General features: G+C 41.2%; 1 protein-coding gene across 1 annotated transcript in view; it reads left to right on the top strand.

Moving 5' to 3' along the window:
* GLP2R (glucagon like peptide 2 receptor) overlaps positions 1–25,500 on the top strand; it is a 39,472-nt gene that overhangs the window by 2,637 nt on the left and 11,335 nt on the right. Inside the window, exons 2-8 of the mRNA XM_089523467.1 lie at positions 1,552–1,652; positions 8,694–8,798; positions 11,592–11,716; positions 15,686–15,792; positions 19,357–19,531; positions 21,050–21,206; positions 23,313–23,373. Of these exons, the coding sequence (XP_089379593.1) occupies positions 1,552–1,652; positions 8,694–8,798; positions 11,592–11,716; positions 15,686–15,792; positions 19,357–19,531; positions 21,050–21,206; positions 23,313–23,373 (831 nt within the window). The remainder of the gene's footprint in view (positions 1–1,551; positions 1,653–8,693; positions 8,799–11,591; positions 11,717–15,685; positions 15,793–19,356; positions 19,532–21,049; positions 21,207–23,312; positions 23,374–25,500) is intronic.

Raw genomic sequence — 25,500 nt, 5'->3', positions numbered from 1 at the left:
CAAAATATGGCAGCGAGACTGGTCGCTGGGTGTTCCAGGTCAGACCACATAACACCCATCTTGAAAGATCTCCATTGGCTGCCAATTTGCTTCCGGGCACAATACAAGGTGCTGGTAATGACTTATAAAGCCCTAAATGGCTTGGGCCCAGGGTACTTGGAGGACCACCTATCCCCATATAATCCACCCCACACACTCAGGTCGGCAGGGAAGAACTTGCTGGAGGTCCCAACGGCACATTATGCGAGGACCTTGCAATGGGCCTTTTCTATCTCGGCCCCTAGAATATGGAATAATCTCCCAGATGAGCTCTGCTCCACCACATCTTTAGATCTCTTTAAGAAGAATCTTAAGTCCTTTTTCTTCTCCCAATCCTTCCTTCCATGAGATGTCATTTTATGTTTTACCCCCTCTGTTGATGACCTTGCAATGTTATGGATTCCCCCCACTCAGCTGACCCTATTGTTGTTATTGTGATTGTTTTTAAATGCTGTTTTAATTGTTTTATCTTGATGTATTTTTTATCTAAATCTGTATGCCGCTTTGATCAAAAGTTGGAAAAGCGGGATAAAAATAAACTATTATTATTATTATTATTATATTATTATTATTATTATTCCCCATATATCACTGAATGTAATGGTAATAACTGTGACATAAACAACTAGCAAAATTAAAGTTGTACCTTTAAATTGCAATATCATACTCACAGCCTAAATATACTAACATGTACATAGCTTCATGTGGTTAAAGTGAAAATTTGTTAAGATGTGATTTTTGAAAGAAAATTTTAAAAGAATATTTTTAATATATATTTTTTAAATTTACAATTGTAACTTTAAAAAACTTGGGGCCTCTCCTTTCCCCTCTCACTGAGCCTCACCCAACTCTCCCCATCTCTTCAGCATTTTATAAGGATGCAGACAAATGCCACAGACCATTTCTGCCAAAAGGCAGATATCTGGGCAGCACTGGTGCCATCTCCTCCTCGGGTGTCACCTGGTGCAGTCATCACTCCCCAAATCCCCCGAATGATGCCCCTGGGTGCCACCAAATAAGAGCTTGTGTCCCATGGGCTGTCCAGCAAGCAGGACAGACAATGTGTCATCTTATGTCATAAGGGAGAGGGGAAAGACTGATTTTTAAATCAATGTAAATGCTATAGAAAGTCAACCTCTCATTTAAGCTGAGTCTCTCTACTTTAGCTGTCTCAGTCTGACATTGTGTAACATTTTGTTTCGTGCCTGATGTTAAAAGTCAGCTGTTTCATCAATATGCCACAGGCCTAGTAGGATATGCAGAGCTGACCTGTCAAAAATCCCAGAACAGGCAATTAACGTGTTCTCTTTACCTCATTGTGGAAATTTTGCTGGAATAAATTTTTCCAAAGAAGCTTATGCTTGGTGTGAGAATCACTGTATGTTTTGAAGGTACTGAAAATCAAAGATTATTGCCAGAATTCTGATATGAAATGTAGTTCTTGCTCTCTTAATATACCTCTTTGGCAGCTTACAACATCAATACTAAAATGGTTAATATGCATTAATTTCTTTATCTGCAGGTCAAAGGAAATTTTGAGAAAATAAAAATTAGCTTCCTGTCCTATAAAGAAGCATGTCTGAAAATGTTACAGGAGACTACAGTCAATGCTGGTAAGAAAGCAAACCATCTTCAAATGCACTCTTATCTATGTGCAAATAAACATGTCATTAGCCCATTTTTCTCTAACCTGGTATGCTCTAGATATATTGGACCGAAACTCCTGTGATCCACAGCCAGTTTTGCTGACTGGAAATATGGGAGTTGTAGTCCAACACATCTGGAAGGCAGCATGTTGGGGTATATTGAGATTGCTTGTAAAAGTTTTTGTACGTTGTTAAGAGGGATTGTCTCAATGCCAAAATACATGCTTTACATAGATTTTATCTGTTTTCCCTCAAGACTGGAAGGATTCCAATAGATAAGCCAATATCCTAACACAATAGAAGACAGAAATAAGCATTTGAACTCATACCCATTCTGCATTGTAGGCTATTTATTGTCCTGGTTAGTTAGAAACTGGTTGATTGATTTGATTTATATCATACCTGTCTGACAAAAATGCTGCTCACAGTAATAAAATTCAAATACAAATGAAATACAGTTACAAACAAAACATTAAATTAAAAACATGTAAAACGTAACAATTAAAAAAAAATGAACAGCACTCAAACAATGAAAAACTGCTGGACAGCAACCCCATTTAATTGCCCAAGGGCTGTCTGAATAAAAAACATTTTTCCCACTAGGGAATGGACAATAGAGAGGGGAGCCAGGCTAGCTTCCCTTGGCAAGGACTGATCACTGAGAAGGCTCACTCGTTCATGTTCCTGCCAAAAAAGTGCTTCCTTGATGAACACAAAACCCAGGTTTATGCAAGAGAATACAGTCCTACGTAGGTCTGTATAGGTCATAATGACTAGCATTTTGAATTGCACTTAGAAACAGAAGCTGTTGAAAGAATCGTGTAATGTCCGCATTCAACCTAGGTCAACAGTCTGGCTGCAGCATTCTAGACATACTTAAGTTTCTAGACACTTTTCAAAGGGAACCATACATATAGCACATTACAGTACTCCAAAAGCAATGTAGAAAAAGTATGTATCATCATGGCAAGATCAAACATCTCCAAGAAAGGACACAATTGGTTAACTAGATTTAGCTATACAAATACACTCCTAGCTACCACTGAAATCCAGGCCTCCAGATTCATAGCTGAATCCAGAAGTATACCCAGTTTAGGAATCTGAATCTTCAAGGGGAGTGTAGCTACATCCACTTTGAATCCCTGTTTCCTGATCTGCTTTCCAGCTGAATAGGAATGTCTGTCTTGTCTGGATTAAGCTTCAGAGTGGATTTTTTTTTTTTAAAATCCAGTCTATTACTGAGATTTAGGACTTCATCAGCTTCCTTGGATTTAATGGAAAGGGCACATAGAGTTGGTTGCTGTTAGCATAATGATGTATGGACACTGATACATCCAAAATATTATATTAACATCATGCATCCGGAAGTATTGACGGAAAGATTCTCAAAACATTGGGCCCATGTTTCCAGGTTTGTTAGCAACAGATGTGAGCTGAATTCAAATCATTCTCTGCAAATCAAAAATTACTGATATCTCTATGCAATTGACATGGACTTGAATTGTAGCAATATTTGCTTTGTTTAATATTTTATACTGTATATGCATATGCCTTACCATTCAGCCTGCCACAGGGCCCAAGAGGATTTATAAAAAAAATGGGGTGGAATTGAATATTGAATTAGATAAACCCACAATAAAATAATAAGAATAATTCTTCAGTACTGGTAACTATTCTACACCATTAATGCGTATGAGAGAATTCAATTATGTCAGTTGCAAAGATCCTACTAACGTGTACAAATTTAAGATTCCATTTATACGTGCCACAAACATTTCAATGACATCTATGAAAATATGGCATTGCTTAAATAGACTCAGGATATCCGGCAAGGGTAAAACACTGGTATACAAATCTACAGGGATTGTTCAGAGAAACGCAGCCTTTGATTTTCACTGGCTTCATGCCATCCATTTAGATATGTTCCAATTAAAACAAATGGAGTTACTGCACTGTTAAAGTGGGACTTCTTTTTTATGGTTTCAGACCAGAACTACAACTTGTGTTAAACTCAAAGTGAGCAATGCTGAAAATAGTGACTATGCGCGTAAACCATCTAGAAGTCTGTAGGTTACCTGTCTTTCTTTGGCATTACTGGCATTTTTAAAGAGATATGCTAAACCTATTCAAGAAACAATAGTCATACCAATCAAACATTGCAATAATCAAATCTAAGAATCTCTATTATTATTCCAAACCAAAGCTACCAGTACTGGATCGATATCTAAGAATTGTCACAGCCTAACTGGCTTAAACTGGCCTTTGAACAACTCTTAGTATAATTTGGGGTCTTGATGTAACACACTTCTATTCCATATGCTCTAGGACAGCTTTGCAGAATCTCTTAACCAGATCACTTAGTGTGTAGCAATGGAACATCACAAAAGATCAGGCTTTAAGATATAAAGATTTTGGTTGAATAAACCACAGACCTACAAGTTATACATTTTGCCCTTCCACCTAACTTCACTGCAAATATGTATGGGTTTGAGGCTGATGAGCTGTGTAGGTGTCCTTGCAAGAGCAGTCTTTTGTCCTCTATTCCCACTGTGGCTGAATCATTTTGTAAGAGAGCATGACAAAGCCTGTCAGTGTGATAGACCAGACACAATAGTTAATGGTGTGGCTGTTTTGACACCTTTAATGAGTTGGATTGAATGAGTGGCATTTACAGCCATGACCTCTGATTAATCTAAAGTTGCTCCCAGATCTCGCTTATGAACTAGAATTGCCACACTATTCTTGCTATAGTTCCCCAGTCCCCAAAGGTTAGCTCACTTATCTCTCACTTTTACTTCCACTGCACATGGCACTTCGTTTCCAGAAATCCTACTTTGTTTATTCATTAACCAAGATGTTTCTATACTGCCCTTCCAATACATTTGCATCACTCAGAATGGCTTACAATAGGGTAAATAGTAAATTCTAATAGTAACATGTGTGTGTGTGTGTGTGTGAAAAGTTCTCATATAAAACTAGTATACTTACGGATCTTGGATATATTTGTTTTGGTTGGGAGACCCAACAGGATAAAATGTGAAAGTTTTGAGTTCTCTAGAGCCCTTAAGCAGGGTACAGTTTTTCAAAAAGGACTGGCTGGAGAAGTATGGAAGATCCACAAATGTTTGGACATGATATTTTAAGCCATAGCTACTCCTAATAAAGGTATCCCAAGTTTGGATCAAAGATTTTGTTTTATCTCTATGGATTGAACATGACCTGCATCTTTTGTTCTGCTCTTTGTATCTTTCATTTCTTTTGCCATGCTTCTTTGACCTACACATCCTCCAGATGCCTGTCTTACTGCGACAGCTTTCCCTTTCCCCCCAGCACTCTCCCTCTGGGCTACCTGTAATAAGGTTTGTTGCATTCTGAACTTACTGTGTAATTAGTACAGTGGAACCTCGCCATATGCGGGGGATCCGTTCTGGATCCCGCCGCGTATGGAGATTTCCGCCTATGCTCGAGCCCCATTGTAAACAATGGGGCTCATGCACGGCGGCGCGGAGGTGTGTGGGGCACAACAGGCGCGCACACCCATTCAACTGAATGGGATGCGCCGCCCCTTTTGCCCCGCGCACGCCCAGCGGCTTGAGCGCGTACGCTCAAAGCTGCTTTTAAAAAGTCCGCGTATGCGGAGGCCCCACTGTATTCCCATCTCTCAACAGAGCAAGATTTATTATGATTCAACATAAAGACTCCTCTGCTCAATTTGAATGCAAAGGCACCTTCTCACTCACATACACCCATTATTGCACAGGCTACTCTAGTCAGCAGGCTGCCTGATCCTCTTTATACTATTTAAGAGCAACACTCTATGGAATCTTGGGATTTACAGTTTAGGAAGAATGATTTAGAATTCTCACCCAGAGAGCTCCTCTTCTGTCCTGTCTCTGACTGAACTATAAGTCCCAGAATTCCATAAGATGTAGCCAAGGCAATTAAGGTGGAATCATAGCACTATATTTATATAGCGTGAAAGGGCCCCCTGTATCCACCACCCAAGGGTTGTGTGGCTAGTGTAGGTCAAGAATGTAACCTGAAAGGTCTCTGGTTGAGATATAATCTCAACCCCACCTCCCCACACACCAAAAAAATCCTGAGTGGTTTTATCCAATCCACTTTTCTTTTGCCCCTTGATCTGCAGAATGAGACAGACACTTACCAGACTATTTACATGGCTATTTACTGTAATGCTTTATGTGAATGTTGCTGGGGATTTTTAGCCTGCATGAGAACTTCTGGATTCATTTTCTCTCACTCATCTTCATTCATTTCCTGTTGACACACAGCAAGACCATATGATTTGGTCATGGTAATCAGCAAGTGTATTCTTAGTTTATTTTAAAAAGAAGAAGAGGTATTTTATGTAAAAGCAGCACATCATCCTTATTTTGATGATTACTCATTTCTGAACCTTTTAACCAATCCTTTAGCTTCTTAAGAACATCTTGAATTTGCCTTCTTTCATTCACCTCAATTCATTTGCTGTTAGTTTGTGGCAAGACCACACGTAATGGGGTCAAGATAATAAACAGTGAGCTTGTCACTTTTTTAGTCACACATGTTAGTCACGTTTTCTTGGTTCTGTTTTGTTTCCTTTGGTTGATTGGTTCAGATAAGTGGTCCCCAAACTTTTTCCAGCTACTGCCCCCTTTCCTCTTAGGTGACAACCTTAACGTTCCCCTCCCATATGTATTTCTTGATATAAGACTTATTGTTCTACTGCAAATTCAAAGCAATCTATCTAGGTACCTGCTCCCTTTGCACCCAGCCATCTTGACTGTAGTGGCGAACCTATGGCACGTGTGCCCTCTCTGGCACATGAAGCCACTTTGGAGGGCATGCAAAGAGATGAGAGGGTGGGGGGAAGAGGAGGAACAGCTGTGTGCCTGTTCCTCCTCTTCCCCACCCTCCCAGGCCTTTAGCTGTCTATGGGGAAGTCCTGCCCCTAGAAGTCCCGCCCCCAGATGGCAGAAGTCCCATTCCCCTCCTGGAAGTTCTGCCCCTGGCACTGGGTAACACCCGGTGCTGGAATGCCATCAGGTTTGGGCACTCAGTCTCTAAATGTTTCACCATCACTGCCTTAGGAGCAGCAACTGAGCAGCTGGCTGAACAGTGACTGAGAAGCCTCTCACCTGTGCCAGACTTGCAGCAAAGGCTGATGTAGGCAAGAGGCTTCTTAGTCATTGCTCCCTTTGCACCCAGTCACCCTGGAAGCAGCAACCTAGAAGCCTCTCACTCATGCTGCTCTTCTGGGAAAGGCCAATGGAGGCAGGAGTCCTCTCAGTCACTGCTCAGCCAGCTGCTTGGTTGCTGTTCCCAGAATACAGACTTCTCTCTGGTGAAAAAGGTCTCTCAATCCTTCTTTGTTGAGTAGAAAGGGGCATTGTGGGAGGGTGTGATGGAGTTTTACAGAGATCACATGCTTTAGACTGAAGACTGATGTGGACAGGGAAAGGAAGATATTTTAACTACAGGAGCTGCTCCAAGGTGAAGGGCTCTTTTCAAGAATTGACCCCAGATACTCTACCTCCTCCTTCCCCAGAGGTATGTCTTCCTCATACAGCTTCAAGTGTCCCCCCCCCCCAACACACACATCATCGTTGTTTTTTCTACTGCCTCTTTGCTTAGCTAAATGGTGCCACTCTGGGCCACAAAAGTAATGCCCTGCACCCAAGCCTCGCAAGTTTCCCAAATGCCACCACCACTACTGGCAAAAGATATGGCTAAGGGAGTGAGCACAGACAGGCAGGTGATGAGTAGGAGACACCACCACATAAAGCAATCACTGAGACTGCATTCAGGTTTTAAGGGACACTTTAAAGGGACATTTTCATACAATCGTCATCCCCATCATGACCTTAAAGGTTCCCATTGTCTTTCTTGCACACCAATAATTTTACTGAAGGCCCCCTACTGCCCCTTCCCCCTCACCATCCCTCAGGATCTTTCCACCACCCCCTGGAGGGCATACCAGCCACTTTTGGGAATCACTGGTTTAGATGATTGTAAGAATTTTAGTAAAGTAGGCAAATTGTGTTAAACTGCTTTATTTTGTGCATGTGGCAGCAGCCTTTGTTTAGCGTGAATGGGCAATTATTTAAATTAACCATGAGGGATGTGCACAGCTATCAAGTTCAAATGCATGGACTTTCTCCTCCCTTTCACATCCTGTATTTATGCATAAAGATTACCCCCAACTTTTCCAGTTAAAATATAGAGTTTGGCATATACTCACCATATAAGACTACCCCTCTTCCAACGCATACCAAAGAAAAAATAAAAAACATCAGATTTGATTTCAATATGGTAATTTTAATTCACATGCTTATGACATGCAGGTACTAAGCAGGAAAACTTGTTGTATACAAAGCCTGCTTGGATTGGTCAGCTCTCCCTGCCTGCCCAGCCCTCCCTGTCTCCAAGACTATCAGAGCAGTAGTGCAAACACTACTTTTTTCCATACCCTGGGCATCCCGGACGCCTGCAGCTTGTTCCGCCTTTCACTTACACCTTCCCGGTGAGGCACTCCCTCACCTCGTCATCAGGGCCGTGTTAAGTCACTTCTTTCCACGAATCCTGACGAGTGGATTTTCTTCTACTATACTTGTACAGCACTGCCCTTGCTGCTTTCATATGGTCGCTGCATATGGTAGGGATGCGGCCACCGCCGTTTTTGAGCTCCCCCCACCACATGCGGTGACTGCAGATTCTCCAGTCCGGCTCGGAAGTTTCAGCACCTGCCCTATAAAACGACACCCAGTGTATATGACGACCCCTGACTTTTGAGAAGATTTTCCTGGGTTAAAAAGTAGTCTTATACGCCAGAAAATACAGTACTTTAATATAAGCAATGTCAAATATATCAAGTTACAGATTTCAGCTATAATTAGTATGGCTTGGTTCAGACATGCTGCATTCTTTGGTGATCAGTTGCAACCAACTTTTAGTTGATGTTTCAAAACAAACATTCTCTTTTTCTCTCTCTTTCTCCTTTTCTCTTAGGAATATATTGCAATGGGACTTTTGATCAATTTGCATGCTGGCCTCATTCACCTCCAGGAAAGGTCTCAGTTCCTTGTCCATCTTATTTACCATGGCTAGACAATGGTAATGTAAAGCCAGGAAACAGATGTTAATTCCAAATTTGTAATGTACTGTAATACTTTTTCTTCCAATCCAGAGTCTGGTGTTAGATATATAAGGGGAATATATATATATATATATATATATATATATATATATATATAAAAACAAAAACAAAAGGGAAATATGGAAGGATTACAAAGAGAAGATGGCATTGTCTGGATACCCCCAAAGAGTTCACGAATGTGGCATTCCAAAGGCATATTAAAAGTGTAGTCTAGTGCATAATAAAAGTGGAGTCTAAAAGTGGCTCTACTAGTCAAATATCAAATGTAGACAATTATTGAGAATTTGGCATTCTCTGGTTCTCTGGCACAGCTATGATAACCCAAAACCTGATCTACCAAGTGGCTTTACCCGAATAAGACTGCAGATCTAAAGTGATTTCATGCAAATCGCTGCTGGCATTAATGAATCCTCTCTGTTCTGGCTACAAGCAGAATTACAACTTACTTTCCACCCTACTGGGGGACATTGTGTATTTTCTCTTAAGAGCTACACAAGACTGTTTTGCACATTCTTCTTTATTCTGTCCACATCCACATTTGCTTCCATCTTTATAAAGAGGTATGATTTTGAGATAGGTAATCACATAATGGAGAATTGGAAGTTCAGCACATATTCACAATGCCTTCTGTGATGACTGGTATATTTAAGACTTTAAAAATAAAACCCATTATTTTAAGTGGTGATGAAACCCATTTAAAACAAAAACAAAAACAAAAACAAAACAATGATTGCATGTCCAGTGTGAGTCAACTCCACAAAAAAAAAAAAAATTAAAGCACATACAATCATTTGGAGGAGAAAAAGCCAAACCTTATATTGATTCTAGCCACAAATGGGTTGGCAGATGGATAGGACCAGATCCAAGCATCAACCAACTTGTCTGTTGACTGCCGGAAATGGAAGTCAGGAAGGAGGGATAGCAGGAACATCTGTGTGCATGGCTGGACATCCCATTTCCACCAACACTCACCCAACGGTCATAAAGTTCCCTTTTACAGGGCACCCAAAACAATGTCCCAGATCCCAGCTCCATGCCAACCATCCCTGAAGTTTGACAAGGCATGGAAAGTTGTAGCAGTAATGACAAGGAAGTTTTACCAGTGCACAGAAAAACCACTGAAGCTGAAAACCTAGGGTGGAAAGCAGAGCAGGTGTTCTGGATGAAACTGCCTAGGAAGGAGGACACAGCAGATAGTAAACCTCTGCAGTCAACCAGAGTGAAAACTGAACTTGCATGATGGAGGCCCACCATGTTTGCTCCTGCTCCAGACTGCAACTGAACTTGTAGGATGGAGGTCAACCATACTATGCTCCTGCCCCAGACCTCATGGTGAGTCTCACAATGCTGCTATTACCAGAAACGTCTTTAGAATGATGGCCAAGATCCTGCACCAGAGGCTGTGATTTGTAACTTGGTAATGTCTCAGCTAGATCCCTGACAAGACACACAACTTTTCTAGTGAACTGCAGCTATATATACTGGGGAGTCTTGCATGATGTCTCGTTGTGCAACAGAAGTTCCCACTGAGCAACAAGTCCTGTAGCCTTCTAGTGCCCAATGCCCAATGGGTCCCATAGCGCTTAGAGGCCCATTGTTCAGTGAAACCCATGACACAACAACCACACTATTGGCTCTGTGCAACAGTCCCTAAAACGTGGCCAAATCTCTGCTTTCCCTCCTGAGAATATGAGCATTGTGCAACATTGCAGTCAGCCTTTACATGATCATAAATCAGATTAGGATGACATAAATACCTGACAGGTTGCCAGACAATTTTTATAAGCATCAGAAGTATTAACATATGGCACTATAATGCCACTTTAAAGAAAAGGGGAGATTAAAAAAAACAACAGAAACCCGTTCCTTTCATCCTGATCTCCTTTTCTTCCCATTAAATTATATATGTGTGTGTGTGGGTGGGACTAAATTTTGTTAGAATTTCCTCCAGTGCATTTCTCACATGGTGGTAGCATCCCATGGAGCCAATGTAGGAGCACCATCTGTCCTGTAAATTTTATACCAGTTGGGAAGATAAAGTCTTGGGGGTTAAGGGCCCATGCTGCAAAGGAACCCATGAAATCATGAGACTAGGAGATGGCAGATAACCAGATCCACTTAATCAGAATTCTCCTTGTAATCTTCATTGTTTAACGATGCTCACAATTCCTAGACTTTTCCTTTCTGCAGTTTGCTGCCTTTTCATTCTAGGCCTTTATGGACTGCTGTGTAAGCAAGTCATTTTAAACATGAAAAAAGAAAAATGAGGAGGACACAAAATCTGCCCACCCTCCATGTGAAGCCCACTGCCAGGTTCCCCACATTCATACAAGTCTCAAAGACCAATGCAGTTTTCCTTAAGATAACAACTGTGGTGTCTTCATGGATCACAAACTGGGAACTATTGAATTATACCATCTCAATTAATGTTTCCCCACCCCAAGTGCAATTCATTTCAAGCACAGAGAAGGAATTAAATGGAATACAATCATATCCCTTGGAAATGAAGCTCTAGGGGGGGAAAGGCTTTTTTAAAAAGGGAATTTGACATTGTTAATCCATTGATAAATATTAAGCTTTCTACAGTTACCTCCCAAATAAACAGACATTACAAAGAGCCACCTACCTCAAGCCAAGTCTCTCTTTTTCTGGGGGTTTCAGGCAAAGGATGAAAGGGTAACAGCATTAAACCCTGTCTAAAAAATGAAATGTGTGACTTGACCTCTTAGCCTTTGTCTGTTTACTTTTAGGAAGTGCAGGAAATATATACAGAGTCTGTTTGGACCAAGGGATTTGGCAAAAAGTTGAAAACTCCACCGAAGACGTTTGGATGAACCGCTCAGAATGCTTTGGGGAACAGTACTTTAACAGAAATGTGAGCAGGGCTGCCTTTTTATGGTTTAATCCACTAACCTGATTAATCCTCTCTTGAAATCCTCTCTCAGTCAAATAGTTTTAAACCAAGTACTTCACCTATTAGTGTGTTTGTAATTCAGACAAGACTGTGGAGTTTATCGCACTGCGTTCTGAGACCGTTCTCATCACGTGATGAGAACGGAACGCATTTGAGTATACCGCACAGTATGTGTTCCAATCGGGTTCTCAGAACGCTTAAATGCGTTCCAAATGTGTTCCAGGAGGGTACAGATATGAATGTGTTCCCAGAGAGCTGGAACGGGATGAGAACGTTCCAACAGAGGTGTGTGCGGTATTCTTATGTGTTCTCAAATCCGTTCTCGCATTCCTCCGTCTCCTGATTGGCTGAAAGAATGACAGGCAGGGAGGGAGGCAGGCAGGCGAGCGACTGCAGTGAGGGAAGCTGTGTGTGTGTGAGGGGGGAAAGAAGGAGGGAGGGAAGGGAGGAAAGTTGGGACAAGTGAGAGAAGAGGAAAGAAGGGAAAGAGAGAGAAAGAGAGAGGGAAACAGGGGGGCCAGAGCAGAGATCAAGAGGGAGAGGGTCTGGCTGCTTCTGCGGGGGGCCTCTAGTGTCATGTCCAGCGGGGCTCCTGTGCTGGCAGCCTGCAGGAGGCAAGGATGGCAGGAATGCCCAGGACCTTCTCCTCCTTCCCTCCAGGAAGGAACCCACAAAAGCTCCTCTGTTTGGAGCAACACACAAAAGCAAGCAAACAACTCCCAGAATTCCATAGCAAAGAGCCAGACAAGAATTAAAGCGGGGAGGGAAGCTCACAGGCCCCACCTGGAATATTGTGTCCAGTTCTGGGCACCACAATTCAAAAAGGAGCGTGTCCAAAGGAGGGCGACTAAAATGGTGAAAGGTCTGGAAACCATGCCCTACAAGGAACGACTTAGGGAGCTGGGGATGTTTAGCCTGGAGAAGAGAAGGCTAAGAGGTGATATGATAGCCCTGTTTAAATATTTGAAGGGATGTCACATTGATGAGGGAGCAAGCTTGTTTTCTGCTGCTCCAGAGACTAGGACCCGGAGCAATGGATGCAAGCTCCAGGAAAAGAGATCCCACTTCAATATTAGGAGGAACTTCCTGAGAGTAAGGGCTGTTTGACAGTGGAACACACTCTTTCCTCAGAGTGTAGTGGAGTCTCCTTCCTTGGAGGTCTTTAAGCAGAGGCTGGATGGCCATCTGTTGGGGATGCTTTGATTGTGATTTCCTGCATGGCAGAATGGGGTTGGACTGGATGGCCCTTGTGGTCTCTTCCAACTCTATGTTTCTATGATTCTATGAAGGCACACATTACATGCGCACACACACAGGAGGCAAAAGGCTGACAAGCAGCCAAAATGGGGAATTGGGATGACAGCAGAGGACTCTTCTTTTCTAACCGGTTTAAAGAGCTTCTTTTCTAACCGGTTTAAAGAGCTGCTATGGCTGCCGGGGCTCTGCCATTGGCCCAGTCCCTCCCTGGCAACTTGCTTTTCTTCGGCTTGAAGAGACCTGCATGGAGCTCCTCCTTCTTCCCAGCCTTGCAAAGGTTTGGGATGTAACTTGCAAGGCTCATCTCTCCTCATTTCTCTTTCTCCCTGCCTTCCTCCCGATCCCTCCTTCTTCCCTCCCTTCCCTCCCTCCTCCTTTCCCCCCTCTCTCTCTCACACACCCCCCTTCCCTCACTGCAGTCGCTCGCCTGCTTGCTTTCCTGCCTCCCTGCCTGTCATTCTTTCAGCCAATCAGGAGACGGAGGCGGCCTTGGTGGAATATGTTCTCGGAACGGTTTCAGGAATCGCTGTGCGGTAAAATGCAGTTCTGATCACGGTCTGATCACGTTCTAGTTTACTAATGCAGTAATATCTGTTCCAGGAAAGTTCTCATCACGTGATGATAGGAACGTTCTCAGAACGCAGTGCGATAATCTCCATTGTTTCTGTTGCATGAAATTGGTAACTTTAGTATCGGATGTGGTAGGGGTTAGAAGAAAAGAGCAAGAGCAAGGCCCAACAGTCGTAACCACAAAAGAGGACATGGCACTGCAAAATGAAGGACATTAAAGAAAAATGCAGGACATTACAAAATAAAAGCTAAAAACACTCATATAAATTTATTTCATTTGGTTTATTTACAGCTATATTACATATACTGTACATTTTATTATTTTTCTGATGAAGTTCCCTTTGTTAAAATACTTTGTTGGTTTGTAATATAATTATAGAACTCCAAGCAAGACAAAGGCTTAAAATTGTATTTTACTAGCAACAAACCCGTGACTGAATCTACATTTAAACAGGCTGCCAAGTAGACAAATTTCTCTAAAGAGAACAGCAAAAATTGTGTTACTTAATGTGCTGCTTAGTGATACTCAAGTGGAGGGCATTTTGGAATTTCTCCTGGACAGAAGATTGAAATGTAAGACATGTCCTGGGAAAGGAGAATGTCTGGTCACCCTGGGGAGTGGGGTTAAAAGAGAGTTAAGTCATTCATTCCTCTGACAATTCTTCCTTCCATGCACCCCAAGTGACTGCATGTGAGCATCTGTTCTAGCCACACAAAATTATTCCGAAATAGGACAAACTCTTCCAAGAGCAATGCAAACATTTGGTTTAAAAATATCCCACCTTCTGGCCACTAGTTGCATGATGTAAGTAGAAGTTTTCAAAACACTGACAGGACACAATCTCACACAGCCCAGAGAGAGTATATGGGATGTTTTCCAAAATGGTCCTAGAAAAGGGGAGTGTGGAAGTCCACCAGGAAAGGATACTTTTCCTATTTGTTTTTAAAAGACTAGATCTCTCTGTCCCTCCATCCCTTCCCCATCTCTGATTCTCTCTCTTTCTCTCTCTTACACACACACACACACACACACACACACACACACCACCACCACCACCACCTACTGCAGCATCAATAGAATGTACTCCCACATGCATACAAAGGTGATGAGAGCAGCGTCACTAGGGTTAGTGTCACCCAGTGCGGTAACTCATGGTGTCACACCCCACTGATCTCATCCCATACCACATTACAGTATACAGAATTCTTAGTAATGCTTTTTGTACTAATGTCACTAAAAATTTCCATATATCATTGAATGCAATGGTAATAGTTGTAAGATAAACAACTATTTAAATTACAATATCATATGCACAGCCTAAATATACAGTATTTACATACACATAGTATTATTTAAATCTGGTAAGATGTGATATTTTAAAATAATATTTTGAAAAATAAATGTATTTTTAAAAATTAATTAATTTTTTAAAATGTAAAATTATTATTATTTTTTTAAAAAAACCAGGTGCCTTGTTTTCCTCCTCCCACTGACCCTCTTCCCACTCATGCCATCTCTTCAGCATTTTAAAGGGACTCAGGAGAATGCCCCAAAAGGCAGATGTTTGGGGAGCAGTGGTGTCACCCCCCTTTAGGGTATCATCTGGTACAGCTCACACCTACCACCCCTCCTAGTGATGCCCCTGGAGGGGAGGAATGGATCTTCTTTCACTGACTGTCCTATGTATCTCAACGGTTGCTACTTCTGTCCTTATCTGGGAAAATTCTGGAAGGTGACTGGGGAGAGGCTGTTACTGGAGAAAGGATAGCTATCAAGTCCAGCATTCTGTTTCTAAGACTGGCTGCACAGGTAGCTCTTTAACTTACAAACAAGGGCATGAGTGAAGGAATATCCCTTTCTTGTTAGTTGCTTCCAGTATCAGAGGACTCATCTTTTGGAACATGTTACTGTTCCAAAATGGCAGTGTATCCATGTCATGAATAGTAATAATTATGCTCGATAAGCAGTTTGGGTTACCAAAATAGCTAGTGCCGTGCAGATGCACCTGGAGTTATATGCCAGACAGATTTGCTACAGTCCACAGCTTCTTTCTCAGACCTTTCAGGAACATAATTCCAGTTTTATTTCTCTGTTGTTCTTAGGCTGAAGAACACACGTTGTTTGTCACCCTCAAGAACCTTTACACTGTGGGATATTCTTTCTCTTTTGCTTCCCTTGTCTTAGCATTGTTCATAATGCTACTGCTGAGGTTAGTATGTATAAGCTGCCTTTCAGTAGAATGTGGGGTTCTGGAATTGTTCAGTGGTGTGTTTTTCTATTTCCAGGGGCTGGAATTTGCATCTGGGTTTGCAAAGAAATCTGAAGTTCAATAATGATTGGCACCATCATGGCAATATAAAAGAAGCTTCTCTTTTCTCAGTCCAATAACACTGCTGATATTTGTTCTAGTAAGGTCACTTAAACAAGATCTTGAAATCTATACTGCTCTCATGTATTGCAGCACCTGGTAAGGTTGGGCTGGCAGTCTGTTGACCAGCCAGATATTCTCAATGGTCTATTTGTAACTTGAATACACCCAAAGACTGTAAAGTATCCCTTGAAGTCAAGGATACTCAGTAGCTTGGAGAAATAAAAGTAAAGGCTTTATATTATAATAGGACCTCCATTCTTAGAAAGGAAAGTTACTCAGGGAGCTATTCTAATTTAGCTACATCTCTAGGGGAGAGATGAGAGAGTTCTGGGAAGAGAGGAGGAGTGGAAAGATCACTCAGAGCATCAGTTTACATCACAGAGGGGGGCAGGATAGATAGGGAGGGAGCTCATTGGAGGTCATTCAAACTACCTAAGTAAGAGTGCTACCCACTCTGGCACATTAACTCTTTCAATGCGGAGCACTGTTGCATTTCCAACAATATAAGGGCCAAACACGATGGAAAATGGGATTTCCATCCCAGTGTTTCCTTGATCAATAGTAGTATGAGAACAGAGGGATCCTTGCAGGAGAGACTCTGTGGGTGGTATACAACTGACTTGTAGAACTAGAATGAGTCTAGTCTGTCCCGTTGCCAATGCAGGAAATCTATTGCTGTGTCATCACTGTAATTCCCCTGCAAATGGGAATGTCAGTTCTTCTCCCCCACAGCTAGGATCCCAAACCAGAAAGGGAGTACAGCCAGGGAGCATTATGGACAGAAAGGGGGAACTTGCAGGCACAGTTCCCCCATGGAAAGAGTGATATTTCAGTCCTTCCCAACTGATAACCTTTCCCAGTAAATTCCCAGCCAGTCTCCCATTATCATAAATGGGATCATCCAAGTGCCAAGGTAAGGTCTGTTTTCACTCTAGAAGAGTCTGTCTTTTCCTACTGCAACATGGGTTCATCTGATAGCAGTACGAGCAATGCAGACTCCTTGTTCTCCAGCCCTGCAGGGGTCAAGGACATACCTGGAAGGCTGGGTGTATGTGCAACTATACGAAAGCTATATTTTAATCCCTCCAAATCTAAGATAAATACTGAAGAAAACTGGATAATGTTATGAGACCTCAGCCTGCCTTAATCTGCCTCCAGACTTAGGGATGAAAATCTTTACTTATTGTGCGCTACTATAGGAAGGCACCAATCTCAATAGTTCTCTTGCTATTGGGCTAGAAAAAGAGAGAACCTGCATTGATGGTGGTGGTGGTGCAGCATTTTGAACAGGTTTTTTGCAAACATTTCAGGGCAATTTTTTGCAGAAAAAACATTTGGGGGTTGCACAAAATCCTTTTATGCACAAAACACAGCAATTGCTTTGCTATTGTTGTTGTTGCTGGAGGAAAACATGGGTTTTTTCATTCTTACACAGGTGAAAAATTTTGTGGCAGCTGACATCATGTTTGTTTTTAAATGGAGGGATGTCTCAATCATTTGTGAATATTCATTATATCGCTAACCTGATACAGACAAGATGAATAAACAGACACAGACTTTTATTCAATACCAGACATCAGGGGCTGCTGGAGGCTTTCATGTCAGGGTGTGGTGAATCTGCGGTCCTTTCACACCACAGAGTTATAGCACTATGATTCCACTTTAACTCCCATGGCAACCTCCTATGGATTTTCAGTTTAGGAAAGGACATTTAACAATCTCAATCAGAGACCTCTAGTGCCTCACCATAACCACAAATCCCAGGATCCTATAGGATGTTGTTGTGGCAGTTAATGTGGAATCATAGTGCTATAAGTATATAATGTGAAAGGCCTCCAGGTCTGTGGTTTATTCATCTAGACATTAAAGCTGTGGTCTCCAAACATTTTCGGGCTACTGCCCCCTTTCCTTCTAGGTGATAACCCTAGAACCCCACCCAGCACATATTTCTTGATATTAGGTATACTGGTTTAACTCAAATTCAAACAACCAATCTTGGTTGCTGCTCCCTTTGTACCCGGTCACCCTGAGAGCAGCAACCGAGCAGCTTGCTTTGTTGTTGTTGTTATTATTATTATTACTATTATTTATATCCCACTTAATCTCTAGGAATCCAAGCAGATTACAACAGTATTGACCAGGAAGCCTCTCACCCATGCTGGCCTTGTAGCACAGGCCAGTGAAGGTGAGAGGACTCTTAGTTGCTGTTCTCAAGTTTACTGGGTGCAAAGGGAGAAGCTATCCCCAGCAAAAAAGGACTTTCAGTCCTTTAGGGAGAAGAAAGGCATAGCCAGTATGTATGTAGGGCGATGGTGGTTTACAGAGGCTACATGCTCTGAATTCAAGACTGGCATGGGTGAGGAAATTTTACTACCGAAGCCACTCCAAAATGAAGGAGTCTTTCCAAGAATTGACCCCAGATACTCCTCCCCTCCAAGGTTGACTCAGTCTTCTATCCTTTTGTAGCTCAGCAAAATAGGTATCCAGCTTGTTGGGGTCAATTGGCTTACAGATTGTAAACCATTTAGAGAGTGCTGAGTTCACTGATAAGTGGTATAGAAATGTAAACACCATTGCTTCATGTCCTGGAAAAGGAGGATGCCTGGTCACACTGTTCACCACTACCTCCACCACCAAGAGCTCCTTGCTCCAGTCAGTCAATCTGTTCCAAAATGGCACTGCTCCAAGCCACAGAAGCAATGCCCTGTACCCAAGCCTCATGGAAGTTTTCCAACCACCATCTCAACTACTAGAGTGAACTAACACGGCAGGTGAAGAGCAGGCGACACTGCCACATGAAGTGATCAGTGAGACTGTGAGTGGTTTTAAGGGACCCTAAAAAGAGGTTTCATGTAACCCTCATCCCACCATGGTCCTAAAGGACACTTGTTCCCCTTGCCCTTCTTACACACCAATATTTTGACTGAAGGCCTCCTCTGCCACCCCCTACCCCCTCACCACCCCCTGGATCTTTCCACCACCTCCAAGTGACACATACTGTCCACTTTGGGAATCACTGCTTTAAAGGAATAATTCTGCATCCTTGCATAACTACTTTCGACATCTAGAGTGGATTTATCGCAGCACTGACATGGAAGTCCCCCTCTGTCCAAAGATCCTCTGCTGTAATCCCAATGAGATGTCCCAGATGACCATCTGAGAACACCGAGTTAAGCCACTGCAGCACAAAAAGATGCTCCGTGTCCTTTGAAATTTCAAAAGACAGAAGTCCCGCCAAACAAACTTTCTCAGTATTCCTTGTGGAGGAGGTGTTGACACCACCAAGGAAAGGTGCCACTGTTTGGCACTGTTCATAGCAGACTGCAAATGTGTGATGATGCCTCTCAAAATAAAGCCAGCTTCCCTGAATCTTTAACAGTATGTTCTTCTCTCCTCTTACAGGAAGCTGCACTGCACGAGAAACTACATCCATATGAACTTGTTTGCTTCGTTCATCCTGCGAGCCATGGGGGTTCTTATAAAAGACAGCGTGACGCACAATACTTATTTATTTATTTCTTTAGACTCAGAAAAGCCAAATGATTTAAATGGATGGATGTCCACCTTGGGTCCAGAGGTACTAACCCGCAATATCAATATTAACTGTATAGAACAGCATCAGTTGATGATCTTGATCACTCTGGATGTAGTTTGGTCCAAACCAAATATTGAATCTGAATCAAGATTTGGAAATTCAGAACATTAACTCTTCCCCACTTCCTTTAGGAAATATATATAATCTTATTATTGTTCCCATACTTGGAGACAGGGTAGACCATAAAGATAGGATTAACTTGGCCAAATTTTAGACAAGACAAAAGGAAATTAAAAAGAGAAGGACAGGATAGGATGTTAATCAACAATTACCCACTGCTCACCACAGTTTCCTCACAATCTAGTACTAACACAGAATGAAGATATGTCAGAGAAGATAGTTGAGTTTATAACATTAATCACCCTATATAATTCCTCCTCATAAGCATGTAGAACACTAGTCTCTACTGATCATAGAGTACTCTTGTCCAAGATTGCATGACAGAGCCATCAGAGGGCAATTCCCACTTCCCTTCCCTTCCTTTTCTATCACATCATCTTGGTTTTTTTCCTCATGAAGTATTATAGTAATGTCTGGACCTACAGATCAGTCTGAAACACTTTGGACTGGGCCCTTCTGTACTGGAACTAAACAGGACTAATTTATTCGATCTGGATCTGGTATAGATCAGTCTAAATTAACCCATTCACTGTTTGTTTGGGAAATGACTGATTCAGTTGCATATCTGTGATATTTATTATGTTATTTATCAAGCTTATAGACCACTTTTGTATTTTAAAATATCTAAAGCAATATACCAATTATATGTAAGAAAAACAAGAAAGCCAATATGGTTTAATAATAATAAATAATAAATAATTTATTTATATTTCGTGCCTCTCCCTGCAGATTGAGGCAGGATTGCAACCAGATAAAATATAGTCATCACTACCAATAAACAATACAATTATAATCAACAATAATAATTCCAACAAAAACCCTAACCCTCCCACGATACAATAATAAAATTAACAGTTAAAATTCTCATCTGATCGTGATCAATGGACTGAGGCATTGAGGTGGATGGGACTATCTTACACAGGGTCAGATGGGAAAGCCCACTGGAAGAGATCCGTCCTGACTGCTTTCTTAGTGGTTAGAGAGCTGCCCTGGTACATGGAAGATCTAGATTCATGTCCCCACTGAGCCATAAACTCATGTTTTATGTACCTGGATCAGACACACACTTTCAGCCTAGTCTACCTCACTGAGTTGATGTGAGGATATTGTTGGTGGGGGGAGGGAGAGAAAGACATGTACTATCCTCTGAAAAATATAAATACACTTAACTGATAAACACATTTTTTAAAAATATACCTAAAAACAAGCAAACGAATAAGCAATAAAAAAGCAAAAACAAAACACCTGCCTTCGTGACCAGAAAACAAGTGATGCTATACTGCAGCCAATAAACTGAAGGCCAAAATGGATTACTCTCTGTTGGAAGCACCAACAAGAATGCTACTAATGTTCCTTCTTCACATTGTTATATTTTTGCAGACATTAGCCTTATGCAGGCTGGCCCAGCTTTTCATGCATTACGTTGTTGGGGCAAATTATTTCTGGCTTTTGGTGGAAGGAATTTACCTCCATAGGTTATTGTCCACTGTAGTCTCTGAGAAACACCAGCTGCTGAGATACACCTTTATTGGATGGGGTAAATATGATTTGTTTTTCCAAAGGATATTTGATGTTTTGCCTTTGGGTTCAGGGTGAGTTTACTGGTATTCAAATGGTTTGGACTTATTGAATACAAGATTTGGGAACCAAGCTAGTCCTGGGTTCATCACAACTGTTCCTACTATTAGGATGACTTCAGTTGCCAACTGAGGTAGGACATCCACCCCACACCCTCTGTTTTAACATCTGTTTATTATGTGTCTTTCCCCCCTGTCCTCCTTTTTTGCTGCTGTTATTTTTACTGGAGAATGTGAAAAGCTAAAGGTTTGCAAGTATATATGAACAAATCAATGTCCTGTAAGCATGGCATAGTGATTTGAGTATTGGACTATGACTCTGGAGAACAGGGTTCAATTCCCTGCTCAGCCATGAAACCCACTTGGTGACCTTAGGCAAGTCACATGCTTTCAGCCTCAGGGTAACTTCCTCTGAACAAATCTTGCCAAGAAAACCCCATGATAGGTTCACTTTAGGGACACCATAATTTGGAAATGACTTGAAAGTACACAACAATAACAACAACAATGAACACATCTTTGAACATAAGACCACAACAGGAAAACTGCCAAAGAGTAAGAAGAATTAACAAGCTATGAGACCAATGAATAAGTACAAAAATGTTATTATGATCTTTCCTTTGGTGCTATACCATAGAGGTGAGCAGCCTGTGTCATGGGGTGCAGTGAATTCACTCTGGGCTTTCATCCATACTTCCAAGCAGCTATCCAAGGTGCTGAACCTTATCCACAAACCTTAAGTAAATCCTTTAAAGTTCAGAGTAAAACCTGGATAGATTGATTGCCTCATTGAAATGAAACTCACCATCTGAGACTCCTCTCAATGTTGTTAATGTCCAGCTCCCTTCATCCCCAGCCAGCAAGGCCAGCATTCAGCTATGAGGGGAGCTGTAGCCCAACAGTGACTGAAGGGCTGCTGGTTCCACACCCCATGATAATCAGTAGCATCTGTATGTGTCTCTCTGAGGACTGAGGTCTGCTGGAGACTCCTCTGTGTCCCACTAGTGAGGACATATGGGAGGACCTTATCAGTTGTGACACTCCAATTGTGTAATTTCCTTCCTTTGGAAGACCAATGGTTTCATTTAGGCACCACATAAAAATATTAGCTGGCATTCGCTATCGCAGTTATGGATGCATAAGAGTTATGCATCCATAATAGCTCCATATTCATGATCCCTATATAGTCACAATCATAGTGCTGTTACCATGATCATAACTACCTTCCCAATCCTACTTTACTGGGCATCAGCCACACCGAGCTAAAGAGGTACATTCTCCTGGCAATCAAAAGATGGATAGATGAATAGATGCATGGATGGATGAAGTTTCCACCTCCCTCCTGCCAGCAAGTGAGGCTGTAACAAAGAATTGTGAGAGGAGTCATGCATCTGATTGTTGCAGTCTCACTCACTGGTGGGAGAAGGGTGGAAAAGCTACCCACTCAGTGATCACTCTATGATCATCCACATAATGGACCTCCTTTCAGAGCAGCTTCTTCCTAGAAGGTTGGTTGGGGCAGCTAAAAGACACTGCTTTGTTTAGCATCTTTGACTAAGCAGTCAATGTAAAATACCCGCCATGGCTGTTTATTAAAGCCTCACTGTTCTATTTCCAAATACTAATGCACAGGTTTTTGAAATAGTTTTAATCTTTTTAAACTTGTTTTTAACTTGCTAATCACATTTAATATGCTGTAGTCTATTTCAAATAATTTTATTGTTTTAAATTCTTTTAACTTGTTCACACTGATTTTACTGGAATGCTACTCTGAGGTATTTCAGTATAGGGCAGGATAGAAATATGTTAATAAATAAATAAAACATCCCCCAGTTCCTATATACCAGACATACCAGCATTAACTGATCTTTATGTTTGTGTGTTGTGTGTCTGCACATCATTTTTGACTTATGGCGTCGCTAAGGTGAACTTATCATGGGGTTTTCGCACTCAAGCCATTATGCCACACTGTGTCTCATGTAGTAATCCACAAATCCAGATGTACTAGGGCCTTTATGTGCAAAGTCTTGTCACAGCATAATCCTCACCTCTGTGGTTCCTTTCAGGTGTTCCAGTGCTTTTTGTTGCTTCCTGGGGAATAATAAAATACCAACTGGAGCATGAAGGGTAAGTCCCTCTAATTTACTTTGTTGCTTCCCTTTCTCAAAAGTCAGAACATAGCTTGGAAAATGTACTTTAGGGGGATACAGCTCTCAAAACCAGGTACCTAGCATGGCCACTGGCTGACTTGCAGTTACAGTCTTTTTTAAATTTAGCTTTTCATGCCCACATAAAGTGGGACTTGTTCTCTTTTTGTAGAGCCCTTAGGTTGGTCAAGGACTTCCTCTTTGGGAGCCATCTGTAAATCTGCTGTAGTATTGGTAATCTCCAGTGAGTACCACTTATAGATGCCCTCCAAATTCCTAGGTTTTTTAATCCTCTATTTGTTAAAAAAAATGAAACATGGTGAAATTAAATGTGCAAATGGTATAGAAGTATGAGAGCCTGGGGAAATTGCATTCATCGTGCTGATCAGAGAATGTTTGGAGCTACAGTTCCACTGAAAAATAAAAGACAACTATGTTAAAATAGTTCATAGATAATATCTAACTCATGAAAACTTAATTGTTTAAATTACCTGAAAATAGATGTTGGAAGTGCGACAAAAGCACAGGTTCTTTTATGAACATGTGGTTGAGATGCCCTAAAGAAAGAATATTTTGGACTAAAATACACATGGAAATTACATATATAATAGGAATTATTTTCCTAATGACAACTGAAGTATATTTATTGAACATGACTCACATATTAAGTAAAAATGAAGAAATTAAATACTGGAGGATTATATTATATATGACAACAGCTGCCTGCATCCTTTATGCAAAAAATGGAAAGAAAAAGACATACCTTCAATAGATGATTGGACTAAAAAAATTGATTGAAATGACAGAATTTGATAAGCTTATACATTGTATTAATAATAAATCATTGAAAAAATGGGAAGCAGACTGGAATCCATTAGTAAAATATTGGAAAAAGAAACAGTCAGGTCTGGACAATATAATGTAACTTTTAGTATAACAGATAAAAACTGAGATATGTATACTTGATTAGTCATAAACAGAAGTAGTCAGAAAAGTAAAGGGCGAAGCAAAAACTGGGAATACATAGGTAGAACGTACATTGGATAGACTTTATTAAAATTACAATATCGAAGAAACTTGAAAATGAATGTATAATACCAACAGCAACAAGAAGGAAGTGAGTTAAATACATAGAATGTTTGGGTTTATTATTATTTTATTTAAATGAATATAAAATTGGATGTTATGTAAATGAGATTAACAAGACATAAATGGACAAACAAAACAATGTAATCACTATGGATTTGTAGTATATCTTGATATTGGTTTTTTCATGTTTGTTCTATATGTTTTAAAGATTATTTTGGCCCTATACAGACAGGCCAAAATAAAGCTGCTTCAGGTCACTTTGGAGGTATGGTGTTTCAATGATGCATGCGTCCTAAGAGTCTGGAAGCTGCACCAAAGCTGCACTCTAGTCCTTAGGACTGGAGCGTGGCTTTGGTGCGGCTTCTGGACTCTTGGGACGCATGTATCATTTAAACAGCATACCTCCAAAGTGACTCGAAGCAGCTTTATTTTGGCCTGTCTGTATCAGGCCATCGAAAATCTATAATAAGTGTATAAGGCTGGAAAGTTGATTAGTGAAATAAAAAGTATATTTAAAAAATATTTTTTTTCCAAACCCTGGGAAGAGTAGCAGGTTTAGATCTGACCAGTGTTTGCATGAGATGCCACTGCCAACCTGGCAAAAGTTGTTGCCAGCCTTCCAGTTATACTCCCAGGGAATGTAATTCCCTGAGTGGAGTATAATTAACAAATGCAACCTCAAGATACAGCTCATTTGGTCCCAGCGTTAAATCTCATATGTATTTGTCAGGGAGCAAGTTTCATTGTACTTAGTGGGGCTTATTTCACAGCAAACCCATATAGGAGTGCTTGCTAGTAAAGCAATCTGCTACTTTCAGTGGTTCTCAAACAGTGTGGCAAGACCCCTGAGGTGGGTGGCTGAGAGTTGCTCAAGGTGGATGTGATACTTGGAGGCCCTGATCGCTCTGCCTTCTCCTCCTCTTTCCAAACTTTTCTATGTGTACAGTTTATCCATGCCTTGAGTTAAATATTGAATTTACTTAAATCATTTGGTTCTAATTTGAACAATGTCAGTTCC

Source organism: Sceloporus occidentalis, unplaced genomic scaffold (genome assembly GCF_023333645.1).
Source record: "Sceloporus occidentalis isolate IW3139 unplaced genomic scaffold, rSceOcc1.0.p SCAF_1, whole genome shotgun sequence".
NCBI lineage: Eukaryota > Metazoa > Chordata > Lepidosauria > Squamata > Phrynosomatidae > Sceloporus > Sceloporus occidentalis.
Note: the sequence above shows the minus strand (reverse complement) of the source record. Positions and strands in the feature narration are given on the sequence as shown.